This window comes from Dromiciops gliroides, chromosome 4, assembly GCF_019393635.1.
Source record: "Dromiciops gliroides isolate mDroGli1 chromosome 4, mDroGli1.pri, whole genome shotgun sequence".
Taxonomy (NCBI): Eukaryota; Metazoa; Chordata; class Mammalia; order Microbiotheria; family Microbiotheriidae; genus Dromiciops; species Dromiciops gliroides.
Genome location: NC_057864.1, coordinates 436,310,420 through 436,332,492, shown reverse-complemented (window position 1 = coordinate 436,332,492; position 22,073 = coordinate 436,310,420). Strand labels below are relative to the sequence as shown.

The following is a 22,073-nucleotide window of genomic DNA, read 5'->3' as shown; positions in this document are numbered from 1 at the left end:
TCAAATCCAACCTCAGATCCTGGGCATATCACTTAAAAAAACAAATCAACAAACAAAAAACTCTAGCTCTATCTGCCTCAGTTCACTCAACTGTAAAATGAGGATAATAATAGCACCTACCATCATGGCAGGAAAAAAAAATTAAGCCCCTAGTTCTAAAATCTTTTCTAAAAGCTGTGTAGGACACTACTTTTTTCAAAGTCTTGCTTCCTTTAACTAGGGGTGCTCACAATCCCACTTGAGCCATTCAAAAAAGCAGGTTAGTCATTTCTACATTCATAATCATCTGAAGAAATATTAACCGATGAGCATTTAGTTGCTTAGAGTCAAATATGAATTAGGATTTCTTAAGTGCTGAAGTGAAATGGCAAAAAAGGAGGCAGCCAAAAGGGAAAGAAAACTTAAGGGTCAGAATTAGCCACAGAATAAGAACTAGAATCTAAACATGGCTACCTGGAAAAAGGTCTAAAATGCTGCCCAAATTAACCATAATACCAGACTATCAGTTGTATGCCCATAGCACAGAGGGTAACATGTTTCCTTTAAACAGTCACTGACCCAAAGGTTACTTTCTTCCAAAACAACAAAGGTCCATAGTAACTCAAGTTTGTAGATTCAATTTTTGCTTGGAAAAATAACTGTCATAATGCAAATCAAGGTGGAAAAAAAACTTCCTCAAACTTATTATGACATCACATTCCCTGAAAAAGCCACCCTGGTAGCCACAGGCTACCCACCTTCCTACTCCCAGTCAAGAAGTAAAAAAACCACATCCTACACCAAGTCCTGATACTTGAATACTTTCCTTAGAGTTACTGTTCTACATAGTCACTTCTAGGGTATGTTTAAAAAGTCCTATTTCACTTTTTTCAGAGGTTCTTAAACAGTTTTATGTAATGGACACCCTTGGCAGTTTGGTGGAAATCTATGGATCCTTCTCAAAGTAATGTTTTTTAAATGTATACAAGACACATAGGTTATTATAAAGCAATCATACTGAAACCATGAAGTGTTTTATAAAAGTTCACAGGTCCCAGGATAGGAACTCCTGATTTAAGAAAGACTATGAAATCTCAGAAGTCTCCCAGGAATACTCTAAAAACCAAACTTTGGTAGGTGGGACACAGTATCTATCAGCTGTGTGCAGCTTCCATTTGACTGGCATAGTGAAATTAAGCCAAAATTGTGCTACCTAAAAAGTAACCAGAAAGAATGTTAACAGGAGAAAGATTTTTTTTTTTAAAAAAGGGCAAGAAAATTATAAGGCTCTTCAGAGGAAATCTTGTGGATGTTCAAAGCAATGAAAATAGGAGAACAGGGTGGGAGAAGGGAGTTGATTCCAGCGCCATAGAATAAAACAAAACATGGGGAGGAAGTGGTCTGGGACTTAATTACATGACACTTAAAAATGGCAAAAAAACACTTTCTTCCCACTGAAAATTTTTCTTCCCACTTAAGAAGAATTTCTGTTTTGACTTTCAGACTCTGTTACTACTTTAATATTTAAATAACTTCAAGAAAAATAATTATTATAACACCATAATAAATAGTATAAGAAGAATTTCTGTTTTTGACTTATAGGATGGACTATTACTATTTTCAGTATTCTGAGACATTAACTACTTTTCTGTACCTGATGCAGAGAGTGGCCTTGATCAAGTTAACTCCACTAAACTGAGGAAGAAATTCAGGTCTAAAAGTTGAATCCTCCTAAAATACCGAAGAAGAGAACTGGGCCATAATTCAAAAACAAGCCCAACATAATGAAATTCTTTTGGAATTCTTCTTTGTTTAGTTTGCATCAGATATATTAACTCTGTTACAGCACAACAACGTGTCATGGAAAAATAGGACATTTCATTACATAGGGCACTGTACCAAAACTAGAACAGCTCAACAGTTGATCCTAACACAATGTTATTCAGTTCAAAACAGCTTCAATTACAGAAATGATATGATTGGTCACTAAGCAGGTAACAGGATAGCCTGGGATAGATACAAGGGTTTAAAGATGACTAAGTTGCTGAGCACCAAAATAAGATTACACAAAACTGAAAATAGAAAGAAAATTGAGAACATCATAGAACACTTCTCTATAAGCACAAAGTTGACAAGAGAAACTATCTCCCAAAAAGGCATTCTTCTTATGAACTTATGTCCTAACCACTTTTTCAAAATAGCATCAGGTTTTAGAAACAATGCTTAGCAAGGAGCTTTACAAGGAAGTTACTACTGATAAAAGGAATCTTTGAGACTCGAAGTCAGGGAGAGGCCTCAGTTTAAATTCGTTTTTTTTTTTTTTGCAGGGCAATGAGGGTTAAGTGACTTGCCCAGGGACACACACCTAGTAAGTGTCTGAGGCCGAATTTGAACTCAGGTCCTCCTGAATCCAGGGCCGGTGCTTAATCTACTGAGCCATCTAGCTGCCCCAACCTCAGTTTAAATTCTAGCTCCTTAATATTAGTGCCTTCCCCCTGTTGATTATCTCCAATTTATCTTGTCTATAAGTTGTTTGTATATCATTTTTGAATGTTGTCTCTCCCATTGGACTGTGAATTCCTTAAGAAACAGCAGGATTAATTTTGGTCTTTTTAAAAAAACATTCTAAGTGCTAAGCACAAAGTAGATATTAAAAAATGCTGGTTGACTGACTGATGCTGACAAGCTGTGTAACCATGGGCAAATCACAACCTAGCCTTTTCCTTTCCTTATCTGTAAAATGGACATAAAATCTTTAGACTCTTATCTTACAAGGTTATGAAGTTCAAACTAAAGGGTCTATGTAAGTGTCAGTTATTAGTACAGATCAAATTCAAGCAAAATTTTCAGAATCAAACACAAGTTTCAATAATAGCTAAATTATTCCATCTAATTATAAATCTTAGTATTATAAAATCACAGAATTGTATCAGTGAAGGAGACTTAGAGACCTACTTTAATTCCTTCCCTTTATAAATGGAAACTAATGAGTCAGAAGGTTAAATGTCTTGTCCAGTCATATAGCTAGTTAATAGTTGAGTTGTAACTAAGAAAAAAATCTCCTGACTTGCAGGTCAGTTAATGCCACTATGCCTATTTAGAGGATAATACAGATTCAAGAGATGCACTCAGGTCCTCCGAGTTTGAAGAGGACTGCCTTTACTCAATCTACTATATTTTACTGGATTTAGCAGAAAGTTTTAAAAAGTTTAAAAACAAATTAGTGTAATCTCAGAAAGTCAGTATTTCTCTTGCTTTTAATACAATTAGCATTACAGTTAAAAAGCTTTATAAGCACTTTCTATTTGTTCTATACTGTTATTTCATTCTGTATATACTCCTTGACTACTTAAAGATTCCTGGGGACAGAGATGATAGGGAGTCTGAACAACCAATATTCGTAGGCTATAAAAAATAAAGTTCCATTCTTTAAAAATGATTCAGACTCGGGGGCAGCTAGGTGGCGCAATGGATAAGGCACTAGCCTTGGATTCAGGAGGACCTGAGTTCAAACCCAGCCTCAGACACTTACTAGCTGTGTGACCCTGGGCAAGTCACTTAAAACCCCATTGCCCTGCAAAAAAAAAAAAAAAAAAATGATTCAGACTGGGGCAGCTAGATGGCGCAGTGGATAGAGCACCAGCCCTGGAGTCAGGAGGACCTGAGTTCAAATCTGGCCTCAGACACTTAACACTTACTAGCTGTGTGACCCTGGGCAAGTCACTTAAGCCTAATTGCCTCACCCCCCAAAAAAAAAAAAAAAGATTCAGACTGACTTGCATGAACTGATGAGTGAGATGAGCAGAACCAGGAGAACACTGTACACAGTATCATCAAAATTATGTGTTGATCAACTATGACAGACTAGATTCTTCTCACCAATCCAAAGAAACAAGAAAGTTCCCAAGGACTCATGTGGAAAAGGCTCTCCAAATCCAGGAAAATTAAAAAAAAGGAACTGTGGAATAGGGACACTGACTTGGACCATACTATTTCTTTTGGTTTTGGTGCTGTTTTTCTTTTTTGAGGTTTTTCCTTTTTGCTCTGATTCTTCTCATATTACATGACTAATGCAGAAATAGGTTTAATACTTATAGTGTATATATATATATATATATATATATATAAATAAAAATACACACACATATAAACCTATATCAGATTACCTGCTGTCTGGAGGAGAAAATTTTGAAAATGTTGAAAACTAAAATAAATAAATAAAATTAAAAACAAAAACAAAACGATTCAGATTTATTCTCATAAAACTGCACCAAAGCCAACAAGTAGCAAAAATGACAGAGTTTTGAGATTTACTTCTTCTCTACCACCCCCTGTCCCCTCTTGATGACAAGCAGTGAAACTGAAAAAAGTAGGCAGGAAAGGAGTATAATAAAGGGCTTAAACTCGGGACAAGCTGAAAAATCAACTTCTAACACTTCTGTGCTGGCTATTTCTGACAATCATTAAACACCTCTATACTCTGACTAATTAAATTGTCACATGTAATGCAATATAACAATATCATACTCATAATTTACTGGTACTTTTCTTATTAATTGAAACTAGGGTCATGCCATAATGTACAAGGTCCATAATATTTCAGTTTTATCAGTGAAAAACTTTCAAGTGAAATTTGATAATATTTCAAGAGGAAGTAGTTCCTCTCCAGGCACATGAGTAGATCATCACATCCCATGTTTGCCAGGATATACGTATCTGTGTGTTTATCTGTCTCTTGTCAGTATCACTTTCCCCTAATCAAAGACAGAAGATCTGGGGGGTTAGAGAAAGAGATAAAAATGGGGATAAGTAAAGAAAGAATGTGGAAACGAAACCCTATTTCTCTCTTTCATTCACAAGCAGGCAGAGGAAGAAACAGCTGAGTTTAAGATTGGGAGAGTGGAATTTACTATCACAGGTGCCTATGTATCCAGAAAGCACCTTTCTGGAGGAAAATAGAACAAATTTTAGGTCAAGGTTAATAAGTTAAATCTCTCTTGATACAGCTGTTAATTTCCTAACTTTGCAATAAAGTAAAGAAACTAAGAACTGCCATTCAAGAAAACGAGCTGCAGCCCTGATCACTACTTATTAAATATGTTTGGTTCTTCTGTAATTCAAATATCTATTGAAGCAACTACTATTTGTTCATTTTCCCTTAAGTTCTATGGAAGATAAAAGGTCTCTAACTCTCCTAAAGGAGTTTAACACTCTAGCTGAAAAGATAAGACATGCAGATCAAACAGTTAAGAGCACAATATGATTAAATGTTAATGTAAGTGGCACAAATGATAATGTTATAGGAGTTCAAAGGAGAGATCAATGTGAGTTACAGTAGACTGAGGGCCTCGGTCTTCTAATTCTCCAAAGTGGGATTTACTTATGAAATATAGAAGTATTGACTGAATGTCAATGTACTAGACAGGACCTCAGGGACCATATAGTCTGAACCGCTCGTTTTCCAAAGAGGAAACTAAAATTCGGGGATGTTATGTGATTTATTCAGTCACACAAGTAATAAATATCAGTGGTGGGATGGCCCTTATGGACTAACACAAATATAAGACACCAACAGACAGTATTACATAAGAGCTTTAGGCTGTTACAAAACAAAGCGTTCTAAGGAGACCAGGAAAGGTTTTATGAAGGTGTCTTCTGAGTTGGACTCTAAAGGATGAGTAGGAATGGAGGGTGTTCCAGAGGAAATAGCAGACAAAAAAGACAGAGATATAAGTACAGAGCATATTCAAGGGCCAAATTGGCTAAAGTAAAGAAAATACGTATGGGAATAGAAAATAAGGCTAGAAAGAAAAGATGGCATTAGGTTATAAAGGGCCTTGAATGTCAGGCAAATGAGTTTAACCTTCACTTGCTTTGCACACGCAGTAGTGAGTCACCAAAGATTATGGGGCAGCCTTCTCACTCTGGAGATGCCTCCACCACTATAGCTTTCTCCTCCAATTGGTGAGTTCCTGCCTTGGATACCTATTTCAGGAAGTGCCAGGCTTAAGCATGCTCATTTGTCTCCTAGGTCCTGATCTGGGCTCTCTAAACTGCTCAACGATTCACCCTCCCCATCCTCCCCATTTTCTTTCATTTCATCTTCCTTTGTTAGAATATAAGCTCCTAGAGGGTAGATTGCCGTTTTTTGCTTGTATTTGTATTCACAGAGTTTTGTATAGGGCCTGACCCTAAGTAAACCCATAGCAAATTATCTATGAATGACATGCTCAAATTTATGCATAAGAAAAACTATTCAGGCATATGGAAGATGAACTGAAGGGAAGAAAGTGGAAGACAGATTAGGAAACAATTATGCAGGTAAGTGATATTGGGATCTCTCTTAGGGTGGATGGTTGCAATGGAAACAGAAAAGAAAGGACAAATGTGAGAAATTTAACCATCCCACAAATATTTACTAAGCACCTACATATGAGGTACAGGAATAGGCAAAAACAAATATAGTCCTACCATCAAGGAATTTATGTTATGGGTTGACAGCATTTTATAAGTGATTGGATATAAAAGGTTAAGAGAGGAAGAAAAGGCAAAGGCAAAGAACATTTTAAACAAGGAGACAAGATGAAAGGCCATGTCATATAAAGAGGGGAAAAAAAGAAATTCAATTTTAGATATGATGAATTTAAGGTGTTGGGAAGATACCTAAGTATGGAGGAATGATAAAAGATATGGGATTTAAGTTCTAAGAGATCAGAACTAGAGATATACACGAGAGAACCATTTGTATAGTGGTAATATCTGAAACTGTGGAAGTGATTAAGATTGCCAAAGATCAGAGCACAGAGAAAAAAAGAGGGTTAAGGATGGACCCTCAGAGAATCCTACATCAAAAGGTCAAGGAAAGAATAAGAGGCAGCAAAAGCTAAAGGATGGTTTGAGAGCTAAGAAGAAAACCAGGAGAGTATAAATAAAAGAGAGAAGACGGCCAGGGAGAGACTTCTGAATTCTTTCTCTGCCAAAGTGATAATCAATGACAATGCAAGATGTGTCTTCAGAAACAAATAAAAATGTTTTCTAGCCATTGAACCTTTCCACAACTAATGACAAACAACACATTAAACAAGAAAACAATTCATGCATGAGAAGGTTCTTAAAATTTAGATCCTTAAAATTTCCTACAATTAGAGTTATCCAAAAGTCAAACGGGCTGCCTCAGAAAGTGGTGGGATGCCCTTCACAAGAAATCTTCAATCAGCTGGATTTGTCAACTGTGTTGTATGTTAGGTTGGACTGTCCCTTTTTTTGTCATAGACTCCTTTGGGAGTTTGGTGAAACCTAAGGACCCTATTCTCAGAATAATAGTTTTAAATTCATAAAATCAAATCCAAAGGATTATAAAGAAAACCAATTATAATGAAATAAAGATATACATTTTTCCCCCATTCAAGTTCATGGACCACCTGAAATCTATTCATGTTCCACAGACCCCAGGTCGGTGGTAGAGGTAAGAACCTGTAGTAGACTAGAGGATCCCTGGAATCTCTTCCAACTTCAAGATTCTGTGATATTCATCTAAAGAAATGTCAATCTATAGAACAAAAGATAACATCATTTTAATGAAATTATAAAATTATTTCAATTAATAGATAATGTGTAAAACAGCAAGCATAACTGGCCATTAAGTTTTACAAATTTAAATGTGTATAACCAGTTTTACAAAACAAAGACTTTAAATGAGTCAGAGGACTCAAGATTCTCTGTATATTACTTCACTTTGCTGAACTAGTCCAACAACAAAATCCCACAGAACTATTCACTAGTTATATGGTTCCCTTACAGTGATGTTTTTCCAGAGAGACAAAAAGTAGGGGGGAAAAAAGAAAAAAGAATGTAGATGTAGTACCCAAGAGCTAAGTATCTAGCAGATACAACTATTAGAAAACCGCTATCTAAAAAAAAAAAGTCTAACAACCAATCAACAAACATTTCTTTTTTCTTTCTTTCTTTTTTTTTTGTGGGGCAATGAGGGTTAAGTGACTTGCCCAGGGTCACACAGCTAGTAAGTGTCAAGTGTCTGAGGCCAGATTTGAATTCAGGTCCTCCTGAATCCAGGGCTGGTGCTCTATCCACTGCCCCACCTAGCTGCCCCCAACAAACATTTCTTAAGCACTTACTAGAGCCCAGGCACATAAGCACTGGGGAATAAGAAGATAAAATCAAAATAATCCTTGCCTTCAAGGAGCTTATATTCTTCTCTCTTTTTTTAATGGAAGCTTCCCTTCTAATGGAGGGAGAAATCTTGTCTAAATAAACAAATATTTATGAAATGAAGACTGTACGAGGTAGTTTTAAGAGGGAATGTATTAGCAGCTGGGGGGAATCAAGAAAAGATTCACAGAAACTGGTGCTCTCGTTGAATCTTGAAGGAAACCTGAATTCCAAGAGATGAAGGTAAGGAGGAATTCCATGCATCTCAGGCATGAAAGACAGTTAACTTTAAGGCATTGAGATGGGAGATGGGCTCTGAGTGTACAGAACAGCTTAATAGAAGAGTGCAGCTGGAGCATACCGTGTGCAGGAAAATAATAGGATACTGGAAAGGCAAAAGAGAGTCTAATTTTACTCATAGTCAGAAAAGGAAGGAAGGAAGGAAGCAAGGGAGAGAGGAACACCCACAAGCATAAAACCCAAACTTACCATAACAGTTACATACATTCCTTGTACAACTATCCAGAAAAAGGTAAAAATGGGAGGAAAAAGGGGGGGGGGGAACAGAGGATAGAACTTTAAGTACAGAATAATGACTATAAAGATATACAGAATGGGGCGGCTAGGTGGCGCAGTGGATAAAGCATGGGTCCTGGATTCAGGAGTACCTGAGTTCAAATCCGGCCTCAGACACTTGACACTTACTAGCTGTGTGACCCTGGGCAAGTCACTTAACCCCCATTACCCCGCAGAAAAAAAAAAAAACAACAAAAAAAAACAAAAAAAGATATACAGAAAATCAGGCCCTGGAGATAAGTGCCTTACATTTGACTATAGGGGCAGCTAGGTGACACAGTAGATAGAGAGAGCACTGTTCCTGGAGTCAGGAGGACCTGAGTTCAAATCTGACCTCACACACTTGACACTTACTAGCTAAGTGACCCTGTGCAAGTCACTTAACCCCAACTGCCTCAAATGTCTGGGGCCATCTCCAATCATCCTGATGTATATCTTGCCACTGGACCCAGATGGCTCTGGAGGAGAGAGTGAGGCTGGTGACGGTGCAAAGTGCACAGCTCTTCTTCACTTAAATCTAAGTCACTGCAAGTCATGACATCACCTCCTGAAGTCATGGTCGCCTTTGAGAATGAAGGGCAAACAACAATAACATTTGACTATACAGTGAAGCACAAACATCTGAGCAATATTTTACTGATGATGATAACCAAGTTAATCATCACATCTTATATTTCCTGACTTCGAAATATAGTCATTTTAATGTTCTGAGATGAAGTAGTCTTCACAGAGGTAACATTCATTGGCTTCTAAGACAACAGAGGATTCTTGATATCAGAAGAAATTAATTTAAAGGAACACATTTAAAATGCTAATGAAACTGGTTTTGTCTTAAATTTGATAGTAATAACTATACTATTTTATTGGTTACACTGGTTACTTTAAAACTTCAAGGATCTGTGATTGAATTGAGCCACTGGTACAGTGGGAAAAAAATAGTGGACTTCAGGTCAGGAGAGGCCTGGGTTGCGATTCTGCCTCTTAAAAGAAGCGAGTCACTTAAGCTCTGTGGGCCATGATTTCCTAATTTGTGAAATAGGCAATACCTGTAGTTCTTACAACACAGGGTTGTTGTAAGGAACAAATAAAACAAAACACTATATACAAATGAGCTCTTGTTATTATTCACTCCACTAACAACCTCTCTATAATTCTGCAAATGATCTTAGTTGCAGTGGACAAAAGAAAAAAGATAAAACCATCATCCTGTAGTCAACCCTCTCAGGACTTAGGCTGGTCCTCCGGCAACAAGTATACAGTTAGTCCAGCACAGGAACACACTCATTTAAACTTTCCAGTATGGGAGTCCTGCCAAGGCTAGTGAAGAATCACCCCACTGGCATGGCCTTTAAAGATCACCTGTACATCCATGATGAGGCAGCAGACTATGACTTTAGAGGAACAGCAAAACTGAATACTAAATAATAATTCTCTAAAAAATACTAAATTACTAATGACATATACATGTTTGTCTAGTAAACAACTTAAGGGCTGCTAACCAACTTAGTGAATTATTTGCATAAGTGTACTCTGCTTTCTAACATTGCACTTAACCGTTGTTACTAGCCTAAGACTATACCAGCTTTTGTTAAAAATCTAAATTTGTTAGAAATCTACATTTTTAACAAAATTAGCTTTTTCTTAGTGTGCTGATTCACTATTTAATATCTTTTTTTTTTTGTTGAAATGAATTCTCTTTATCCCCTGACAGACTGCATCTACAATCCCCAGATCAGTGCAGAATAACCACAGGCTTCGCCACAAAACAGGACTATCATGTTTAGAGGATTTAATGTGCTTTATTGGATCCAAGAGCACTTTTACCCAACGCAGTGCTAACTATCCAGAGCATTCTACCAAGGTTTGTTGGTATCACTATTTCCAAAGCATAAGCCTATCGAAAGCATACACTTATCAAATAAAATATGTGATATATGAAGTTAATTCAGAGTGGAGATGTACATATGTCTGTAAGGCATGTATGTATATGCATGAATATTATAAAAGACAAATTTAAAAGACGTGATGTTTTAGTATCTAATTTAGGGGATCCCTTTGATCTTTCTTGAATACTTTATCAATTAATAATAACAACCATAAAGACAGTGTTGAATACCATGCAGCCCAATGAGAAAAAGGTGCTCCCCAACACAGCCTTCTGCCCTCAGCAGAAGGCCCAGTTGCCTTCTCTCCCAACTTTACCCTAGCACAGCCAAAATGTCTGTCTACACAACCTTCAGAGGAGCTCTCCACACCAATAAATTAAACTAACCATCCAGCTCCTTGTGAAGTATTTCCTGTATTATTACCCTAGGCATTTAGAACAATGTAGATTAGGCTCACTTCTGCCTGTGTGGGGCAGGTTTTGCTTATGGACAGAGCAAAGAAATCCATTTTGACTTTGTAAGAAGACTGGAGAATCTGACTAGTCTATCTGCAATCTAACCAAGTGAACTTGGCTAAGTAATACCAAATTTTAAGAGTTTTAAAATGATGAAGTAAAAGTTTAAAAGTAAAACAATTTTCATTTTTAAAAATATGAACTCATAAAAACTTGAGTCAGAGGTTTTTATTAATTTCACCTGCTTTTAGAAGCACGTTTCTAAAGTCTGTTTAAGCTTTACAAAGGTGCTTTCCTTACTACTCCCCTGTGCAGAAAGTAGTACAAGTACTATATTCATTTTACAGCTAAAGACACTAAAGACTCAGAGAGGTCTGAGACTTGTCCAAGGTTTCCGAGACGAACTTTGATTTGAATCCAAGTCTCTGGACTCCACATACAGCCCCTTTCCATTTAAATATACCACATCCTTTCGAACAAGGGTACATTGTATTCCAAAGGATCAGATTAGACAGAATAGAAGACAGCAAAGTACAGCCAGTACAGATGTACAAGAAGATGATAAATCTCACCTCTGTGGAAAACTTAAAGGCAAAGAGGTATGCTGGGAAACATTTGGGTAAGAATTAAAGGAAGACAAAACATTAGTGATATAATGGCCACTATTGGGGAATGTCTAAACAAACCATGATAAATAAACATAGGAGAATATTACTGTCCTAAATCATAACAGCTAGCACTTATATAGCACTTAAGGTTGATGCTCACAATCACCCTAGGGCTAGGTGCTTTTGTCATCTTTTTTTTTTTTTCCCCTTCAGGCAACGGGGGTTAAGTGACTTGCCCAGGGTCACAGAGCTAGTAAGTGTCAAGTGTCTGAGGTCGGATTTGAACTCAGGTACTCCTGAATCCAGGGCCGGTGCTTTAACCACTTCGCCATCTAGCTGCCCCCTGTCATCCCTTTTTTACAGATGAGGGAACTGAGGCAGACAGGTTAAGTCCACGGTTACACAGGGTTTGAAGACTTGAACTCAGGTCTTCCTGACTTCAGGTCCCCTACTCTTATCCACTGTACCACCTAGCTGTAGAGGAAATGGAAAAGATTTTTATGAACTAAGAGAACAATTTGTATAATGATAACAGTACAGAGAAAAACAACTCTGAAAGGATTTAAAACCCTATCAAGGCCATGATAAACTATGAGTTCAAAAGAATGATGAAATACTCTGCTCACTTCCTGACAGACGTGATGAACCTCAAATCCAGTCAAACACTGATACAGCTAACGTGGGAATTTGTTTTGTTGAACTATGTAGCTAGCTATGTATTGAGGAACCGGAGGTGGGAAGGCACCTTTGTTTTTTAATTTGCTCAATGGAGGGTGGGAGGAATAGATTAATAATAATAATAAAAAAACCAATGTTACCCGAAGAATAAAAACAATAAATTATTTTTTAGAAAGATATAATGGTGAGAATATATTACAGACCATCCAACCTAGAGGAAATAATTGGTTGATGAATGTCTGACCCAGCTCATAAAGTTGGTAGAGAGAATAGCTGTGATATGGAAACACATCAATTATCCTGTAGGAGGTCTCTCTGCTAAAACTGGAGTAGATGATAAAGGCTTTTACTTTCCTTGACAGTCTTTCAAAAGAAGAAATGAGAGGTGGTGCTACTATGCTGGACCTGATTAATAAGAAGGTAAAGAATGACAGCAACCTTGGAAGCTGGTGACCATTACATCTTTTTTTTTTTTTTTAGTGAGGCAATTGGGGTTAAGTGACTTGCCCAGGGTCACACAGCTAGTGAGTGTTGTGTCTGAGGCCTGATTTGAACTCAGGTACTCCTGACTCCAGGGCCGGTGTTCTATCCACTGCGCCATCTAGCTGCCCTGACCATTACATCTTAAGAGCTCATGGAAGATAAGGAGGTACACGAATATTGGCAGCCACACAATCTAGATTTTCGGAGGGCACTTTTTAAAGCATTCAGAAATAGGCTAAGTGAGAATCCATGGATTAAGACTCTAGAATAATATTCTAACAACATAGTCACAACTGATCCAGATGAGAAAGGAAAAGGGGGTTTGGCTACAAGAGGGAGCTCGTTTTAAACTTTGATTTTCTTTTCTTTCTTTCTTTTTTTTTAAATTAATTAATTTTATTTTTGCAGGGCAATGAGGGTTGTGACTTGCCCAGGGTCACACAGCTAGTAAGTGTCAAGTGTCTGAGGCCAGATTTGAACTCAGGTCCTCCTGAATCCAGGACCCGTGCTTTATCCACTTTGCCACCTAGCTGCCCCCTATACTCTGATTTTCAAAGGGCATGCATAAGAATGGGCACCGATCCCGCCTTCCTCAGTATCCCTAGCTGCCTTCCTTTGGGAAGTTACTCTGATCACATTGTTTATGTACAGAGTTTTCATGTTGTTTCACCATTAGAATGTGAGCTCCTTGAGGGAAGACCTTGTTTCTTTTTCTTTGTATCCTTAGGCACAGTGTCTGGCACATAGAGTTAATGAATGTTTGTAGACTGACTGACACGAGATAGAAGCAACAAGTAAGTAACTGTGGAAAAATAAAAAGAATGGTAAGGTAGTTTCATAAATACAATAAAGCCTTAAGCCCAGTATGAGGTTTACAATAAATACTGAAGACTATAAAAAGACTTGAGGGCAGGGGGGAGGTACGCTGGGAGCGAGAAGAGCAAGGAAGGCTAGGGCTTTGGCTTGGGAGGGAAGATGAAAATGGACCAGAGATTCTTGTATCTCTACTCAATTTGCTTTTCTTCTTTCTTTTTCTCTCGCATGGGAAATGATCTTCAGACTGGGAAGTACAATACAAAAATGATTAACAGAAACCGAAACTCAAAATAAGTGATGAGATAGTGACAGTGTACAGTAGGGATGGTTATGGTCCATACAACCTGAATGGTTAGGTGAACCAAATTAATGAAATCCCAGGGTTCTCAAAGAATTGTTGCAAGTGACTATCTACTGTCAGTGATTTATTAGCTAACAAGCTTTTTTTTTGGGGGGGGGCAGTGAGGGTTAAGTGACTTGCCCAGAGTCACACAGCTAGTAAGTGTCAAGTGTCTCAGGTCGAATTTGAACTCAGGTCCTCCTGAATCCAGGGCTGGTGCTTTATCCACTGCACCACCTGGCTGCCCCCTAACAAGCATTTTTTAAACAAGCCTTTATTATGTGGCAGGCACTGTGCTAAGCACTGAAGACAGAGACAAAAGTGAAACGAATGTAAGCCTTCTAAGTGCTTCCATTCTAACAGGGGAAAGAACATGTGTGTATGTGCCTCCATAGATACACACTAACACAGACAACATTAATACCATACAATGGCAGCTGGGGGAGTCAGTAAAGGCTTCATGTAGAAGGTAGTGCTGGATCTGAATGATGAAACAAACAAGGGATTTCAAGAAGTAGAGTATGGGAAGGAAGGAGGACATTCCAAGGATGGGAGATGGCCAATGAAGGGGTCCTGAGAAAGGAGATGGTTCATTGTGTATGCACAGCACTGAGCTGACCAATGATCTCTGAGTACCTGTGATGCCCAAGAGAAGTACCAGGGCACTGACAGCCATATAAGGTCCCAATTTTCAAAAAGAGGAAGGACTCACAAATGTCTCAAATTAGAACCTGTGAGCCTGAAGTTGATTCCAGACAAAACTCTTAAGCAAATGATTAAACCTGTGAACACTTAGATAGGAAAGAGATTGTTATAGAATCAAAAGACTTAGAGGTAGAAGAGATATCATCTAGTTAAATCACATCATTTTATAGATTAGGAAACAGAATCAGGGAAGCAACCTTACTTAAGGTCACAGAAGTGGGACACAGCGGTCCAGGATTTGAACTGACATCTTCTGACTCCAAATCCAGTGATCTTTCAATTATACAATTCTGCTTCCCAACATGGATTTATTAAAGTCAAGCTAGTTTAACCTAATCTTTTTTTTAAAACAGAGTTAACTAGACTGATGAATTAGGGGAATGATGTAGAGACAGAACACCTGGACTTCAATAAGGCATTTGTCAGTTTTTATTGCTATGCTTACTGATAAGATGGAAAAGAGTAAACTAAATAAAAGGATCGGTGTTAACTTAGAGGGCCACAGGACTTTGTTCTGGGACCGGTTTTGTCCAACATTTTAAAAAATCACCATTCTAAATGAAGGAATACATACAAGGCTTATCAAATTTGTAGAAGACACAAAACTAGGAGGTACAGTGTACTGCATGGATAAATTAGGATTCACAAAGAGTTTGACAGGTTCGAATGCTCCAATGGAACCAATATAATGAAATGTAATAGAGATAAATGTAAAATTCTGCATCTGGGTCAATAAACAAACAAAAAAAACCAACCAAACAAATAGAGGAAGGAAAGGATAAAATCTGAGAACACAGTATATGTGTTCTCAGAAAAAGATGGAGAGATTTAATGGCTTAATATAAATTGGTAGTGTGCTGTGGTAGCCCAAAAAGCTAATGCTGATCAGACCAAGTCTAGAGTGCTGTTTTAGAGCTGATGGCCAGGATGCTTAGGGGACTCAAAACCATGAAACGAGGATCAGTTGTAGGAAATGGAAATGTTTAGCCTAAAGAGGAAAAAAAAAGGCTTAGGAGAACAAAATAACAGTCTTCAAATATCTAAAAAGGTGCCACGTGAAAGGATTATTTTGTTCTGCCAGGCCCCCAAAGGCAGAACTAGGAAAAATGAGCAGAAATTAGAAGGAAGTAGATTTCAATTCAACATAAGGAAAAAATGTTCTAATAATTATGGACACTAAAAAATTGGAGTGGACTTCCTCAGGGCACAGTTAGTATTCTATCGCTGGAAATCTTCCAAAGAGGTTGTGGAAAGGTAGCATGACATAGGAGATAGAGCACTGGCCATCTTGTTAAGAAGATCTGGGTTCCAAGCTTATGTCTAGTGCTAACTGCCTGACTTTGGGCAGTTCTTTTAACTTCTTTCAGCCTCACTTTTGTGTGTGTGTGTGTGTGTGTGTGTGTGTGAGGCAAGTGGGGTTAAGTGACTTGCCCAGGGTCATACAGCTAGTAAGTGTTAAGTCATACAGCTAGTAAGTGTTAAGTGTCTGAGGCCGGATTTGAACTCAGGTTCTCCTGAATCCAGGGCTGGTGCTCTATCCACTGTGCCACCTAGCTGCCCCTCAGCCTCACTTTCTTGATCTGTAAAATGGAGATAATAGTAGTTGTATGTACTAGTAGAGCTTCCTTCACAGGGGTTTTGGGAGGCTCAAATGAGATAATATATGTAAAGCACTCTACTTTAAAAGTTGTATTAGTTATTACTATCTCCATTATCATTATTAGGCATGTTGTAGAGGGATGCATGACTTTAGTAAGGACTGAAGTGCAGTTTCCAGGACTCTGATTAGTCTGGTGAATTAAATTGCTCACATCTCAAATAGGGAATGTTTTTTCATAGTCTGATCTATGAACACTAAACATTAGACTGTGAGGTCAATGTCCAACATCAGCTGGCCAATGTTGAACTATATACAGTTTACTACCAAACAGTTGTAAAAAAAAAGGGGGGGGGGGAGAAGGGAGGAATATTTAAGAAATAGTTCTAGGATTAAATCTGATATTTAAATAGTCAAACTTTAAGATTAGGATTCAATATTTATTTTTAGCACTACATATGAAAAAAGCTTTTACCAAAAAAGTGTGGAGGGGGTGAACAAGAGTAAATGTGGACATACAACAATGTTAAAGGATAAAGTTTTAAGACTTTAATAGGTGTGAACATTCCCCATAAACACCTCATTTCAGACAGGGTTCTAGGAATAAGGCTTACGATTGATCTGGCTACCCATTAATACTTCATGGTGGCCAAATAAGTGCATGATGGGATGTGGAAGAGAGAAAGGGATGTTTTGACTGGATTAGGGCTTTCATAAATTCATAGATCTCAGCTGCAAAACTAGATATGGCTTTATAAAAAGAAGCAAATGCATTTATAACGGGAGATAAAACTGAGTCAGGACAGGGACTAGGGAATGAACTAGGATCCCTGGGAGAAAGAGTTTATTCACGAAGTCCACTCCAGAGACAGCAGATGTGCTAAGAGGAACCATATTATTCATGGCAAAAGAGATGGCAATAGACAAAGCAGTAGTAAAACAACAAGAACTCCTTGGCCTAGCCTTCTGGAGCATGGAAGATTTCCACTGGAGTTCCTGAACCAAAACTCTTGGAAAAGAAGAGCAGTAATCATATGGCCCTAGCAACCAGAACAGCAAGAGACAGGGCCATGACATGGTGTAACAACCTACACCTTTTCCTCTACTACTGAGCTGGTGCAATGGGAAAGAAGTTGATTTGATTTGACTTGGTTTTCTTGTTTTTTTCTTCTTGGGGGGTGGGGGAGTGAAAGGGAGAAGTTAGGGAAGGCATGACTGAGTGGAGACCACTAAAGGGGCAAACTCCATTATGGACAGACACACAAAGTCTGACCTGCTCTGTTACCAGTATGGGTCAGTTCTTCCTCACACCCTCCCAGCTCCACCCCACTGCCCTCCATGGGATTCACCATAATGATGCTAGACTTTTTGCAGACACCAGAACAGTTTTAGCCCTATTGCAGCTCAGAACTCCTGAACTCAAGTGATCCATCAGCTACAGACTCCCTAGTAGCAGAGATTTAAGTGTATGCTACTATTTATTCATGGAAGAGGCTGACCTGAGGGGCAACCTCAAGTGTAAAATTCTCTTTTGGGGACTGGGGTAGCATTCCAAGTCTGTAAATCTGTACAGGTTCCTCGGGGACAGAAGAATAAGTGAATCTTTTTTCCAGGGTGTTTCAACCATAGGATTGTGACTAGAGCTCCTGATGGAAGATAGGACTAACCAAAGAAAAAGAGAAATATATCTTGTATGTGTATGGATCCCTATGATTCTTCTGTGGTTTTTAAGTCTTTCTGGAAGATAAAATAAAGGCTGTTCTATACTTGATATGTAGTGGGGTTTTTTGTGGTGGTTTTTTTTTGCGGGGCAATGGGGGTTAAGTGACTTGCCCAGGGTCACACAGCTAGTAAGTGTCAAGTGTCTGAGGCCGAATTTGAACTCAGGTACTCCTGTATCCAGGGCCGGTGCTTTATCCACTGCGCCACCTAGCCGCCCCGATATGTAGTTTTCATTAGTAATTGCCCTGGAGTTGAGGGCACTTTTATTCACATGTACAGAAACCTAATATGAGCTATATTCTGATATGACTCCTGGGGATGAAGCTGAGTAGAGAGAGGAATAGTCAAATTCTGAGGTTCCCAGGAGAATCTCAAAATGAGCAGGTGAATCAAAGGGTGATTTATGAGAACCTTCAGATGGAACCTAGTTATGTAAATCCAGAGTATGAAGTAGTATACCCTAGGCTAGATCTGTAACCTGAAAATATTCAAACCATGAAAATAAATACAGTTGGGGTGTATGGCAAATCCTTGAAGGTATAATACTACTATAGTTGTGCCCTATACCAAGTACTATAAAGTTATTTTACAACATCATGAGATTTATGTAATTTCCCTTGGGGGATTACTCCATTCTCAGGAGTAATTCGGTTTCAAAGAGAGGGAAAGGGCAGCTAGGTGGTGCAGTAGATAAAGCACCAGCCCTGGATTCAGAAGGACCTGAGTTCAAATCTGACCTCAGACACTTGACACTTACTAGCTGTGTGACCCTGGGCAAGTCACTTAACCCTCACTGCCCCACCTAAAAAAAAAAAAAGAGTGGGAAAAGCTATTCCAAACCTTCAGATTCTTTGATTCCTCTCTAATGAACCTATAGAAACAATAATATTAAAGTATGTGATCTGATTTACTAGAACCCTAAATGTCAATATGCTCTGGATGATTATTAGAATTTTTGATAACAAAATACTTCAAAAGTTCAAAGACAATCTTGCTGAGTGAAAAATATATTTTATTTCAAAGAAATTCCACTAAAATCAAATTTTAAGTATCAGGACTACTGATTTGAGACCTTATTTTAAGGCTATCAGAAAAGATAAGATAAACAGTCCTGGGAAAGTCTGTCACTCTTTTAAGAGAAAAAAAATCACTTTATAGTTTATTTCAAAGTTTCTACCAACTTAGATAACTAATTTATGTAAATCATCCCTTTCCTTCAGTTCCACCCACTCTTACAGGAAAGCTATCTTTTCTCTTCACAAACTCCTGATCAACCAACCACTCCTTGAAGCTTACTCAGCCATCCTCCCTTCCATAATACAAAAAGGGGAAAAAAGAACTTGCCTGACTGAAAGTTAGACTCCTAATACTTCTGCAGCAATTGCATCAGACTTACAGAAGCAGTAGTACCTCAATACCAAGACACTATCTTCTACCTGCAGAAGGTCCTGCCATTTTTATCCCAGCTGGTATTAACCTCTCATCCCCAAGAAGGTATTTCTCTCTAGTTTTCCTATATTCCTTTTCATCTTGCTAACTATCTCCAAAGCCTATTCTCTACACAATTAAGCAAGGTAGAGGAAGAGAGCGGCACTCAGAGTCAGGAATGAGTTGGGTTGAAATCCTCCTACCTCTGACACTAGCTAAGTGATCACGAGTCACTGAACTTTCTTGAGCCTCAGTTTCCTCCTCTGGAAAACGTGGGTAACGACAGTACCCATCTCACAAGGTTATTGTGAAGCTCAAATGGGGTTCTTTGCCACATACAACAAAAATACCACAACCCTCCTCGACCATTTTGTCCCCAGAGGAAAAAACCTTTCTTCTGTCTGGTCATCCGCCTGTCAGCGCATCCCTCATATACTTGTCAAGTATTTCGCAAGTTTTCGAGCAGTCCGTGAAAAAGCATTTACCCGGTTGCTACTAAGTGCTAGGCGCTGGGGGATACAAAAAAGGAAAAAAAAAGACCAAAAGCGTGTTTCAGCTCTCAGGGGGCTGATGGGGAACGGCAGCAGGGGGAAGGCGCCAGCAGAACTGAAATGTCAGCTACTGTTAGCAATGGTTATTAATGAGACGGCCCCGGTGGGACGGTCCTGTCCCTCCCCTCCCTTACTGCAATCACGCAAACCCCCGGACGCCCCTTGTCGGGAGCTCTGGCCTTCTGAACTTGGACCTCAGAGACCACAGCCCTGGCCGGGCACCTCACCTGGGCTCTCTTCTCTTACCCTGGAGCCCCATCGGGTCTCCAGCCCCCAGCCCCACCCTCGACAGCCGGAATTCTTCTCCCTCCAACCCGGCCACGCCCTCCCCGGCCCCCAGCCCTGGTCACGCCCTCCCCAGTCACGCCCTCCCAGACCCTCGGCATCCCCCGCCCCACCCGCACATCCCCCCCCCCCCCCCGGCCCGCTCGACCCCCGCGGAGACTCCTCACCGAGAAGCAGCAGCTTCACCTCCTTGGCCGCCTTCTCGCCGTCCTCCCGCAAGTTGCGGTCGATCATCTTGCTCCGCTCCACCGCCGCCTTGTCCTCGGCGCTCAGCGTGCAGCCCATGGCGGCGGTGAGAGAGGGGACCGGGCCCGGGGTCACTCACTCAGCGCGGAGACTGCGGCTCCAGCTCCGGGGGATGGGGCTGGGGCTGAGGCGGCGGCGGCTGCTGGGCGGAGGCCCCGTCCGTCACCTTCCGTAGCGCCCGGGGAACCGGATATCCCGTGGTGACGACATTTCCGGCGACGCCCCGCGGCCGTTAGCGTTCGAACTGGGCTCGCGGAAGGAGAAAAGGAGGGGAAGGGAAGTTCTGGCCGGCGAGCCCGGGGAGCGAGCGGCTCCCCTCCATCTGTCGGGGTCTCCTGCGGGAGAGCACGGTAACGACCCCCACGTTCTTGGATCTCGAACCCAGGCCCTTCGACTCCGCAGCCAGGGTTCTTTTCGATCCTCAGCAGAAAGACCCAGACTCCCCTCGGCCCCTTCCTCCCCAGGGGGAAAATCTTCCGTCCGTCTGGCTCCTTATCTGTCAGCTCATCCCTGAGTACCCGAACCCTAAAGCATCTTAGACATCATCCAGTCCCACCCTCTTGTGTTGTAAGTGAGAACCGGAGGGTCAAATTGGATTTGAGGTCAGGGGCCCTGGATTCAAGTCCTGCCCTTGTGACCGGGAGAGTCACGGTGCTGTTGCCAACCCATCCCTTCTAGATTGAGAAGGTGAGTGTGGGTTCAGACCCCTCCTTTTAAGCCTAAGGAAACTGAGAGGTAGATTGACTTGCTCGGGGACACTCAGATAAGGGGGCTGGAGGCTTAGGCCGCTAGGTCCGAATCCAGTGTTCCTGCCTTTATACCATCTTCCCTGGTTGTGCCCCGTGGGCAAAGCACTTCATCCGAGCCTTAGTGTCCTCAGCTGTGAAATGAGAACAGCGATCGATCCTTTTACTATCTCATAGGGTCCTCAGGGAGAGGGGATGAGAGCTCTAGGTAAGCAGGTATGTTGTAAACCGTGGAGAGAGGTGTCCAAACCTTAGAGGGCTAATATTACAAACACCTCCCCAGGTCACACTATACCATAGACATTCTTCGTTCCAAGCCTGAACCAGGCCTGCCATAAAATCCTTCTTTCTCTCAGCCAGTGAAGGTTCTGGTGCTTTGTGCAATTGGAAATCAGTCAAATCACCCGGGTGGGGACTAAGTTTAAGTCCCTGCTCCTTAGCTCACATCTTGTCCTGGTTCACACAGCTCATTAGTGACCAGGCACCCCTAGAACTCGGGAGCCTTTGGATCCCAAGTTCCGTGCTATTTTTATTATTCCATGTTGTCATACCTTCATTTATTGAACTTATGTGCTTTGTGCTATGAGCAATTCCACTGAAGTAATATAATAGTCTTTACACCAAAGTTCTATACTTCCCTAATACAGTCATATTACTTGTAGTACAGTTAGTGCCACAAACTTCAGGGGCATAAGAAGAACTTGGTAGAGAGACCCTTGTGCACCTATCTTTGAAATAACCCAAGGTATGACATAAAAAGGGTACTCCTTGACAGGGCAATACCCACTATGAGCATGAGCTAT

The 22,073-nt window shown here is 40.1% G+C and overlaps 1 protein-coding gene across 1 annotated transcript in view; it reads right to left on the bottom strand.

Annotated features, from left to right (window-relative positions):
* Positions 1-20,563, bottom strand: part of GNAI3 (G protein subunit alpha i3) — a 50,731-nt gene extending 30,168 nt beyond the window's left edge. Inside the window, exon 1 of the mRNA XM_044003534.1 lies at positions 20,446-20,563. Coding sequence (XP_043859469.1) covers positions 20,446-20,563 — 118 coding nt within the window. The remainder of the gene's footprint in view (positions 1-20,445) is intronic.
* Positions 20,564-22,073: the final 1,510 nt, after the last annotated feature.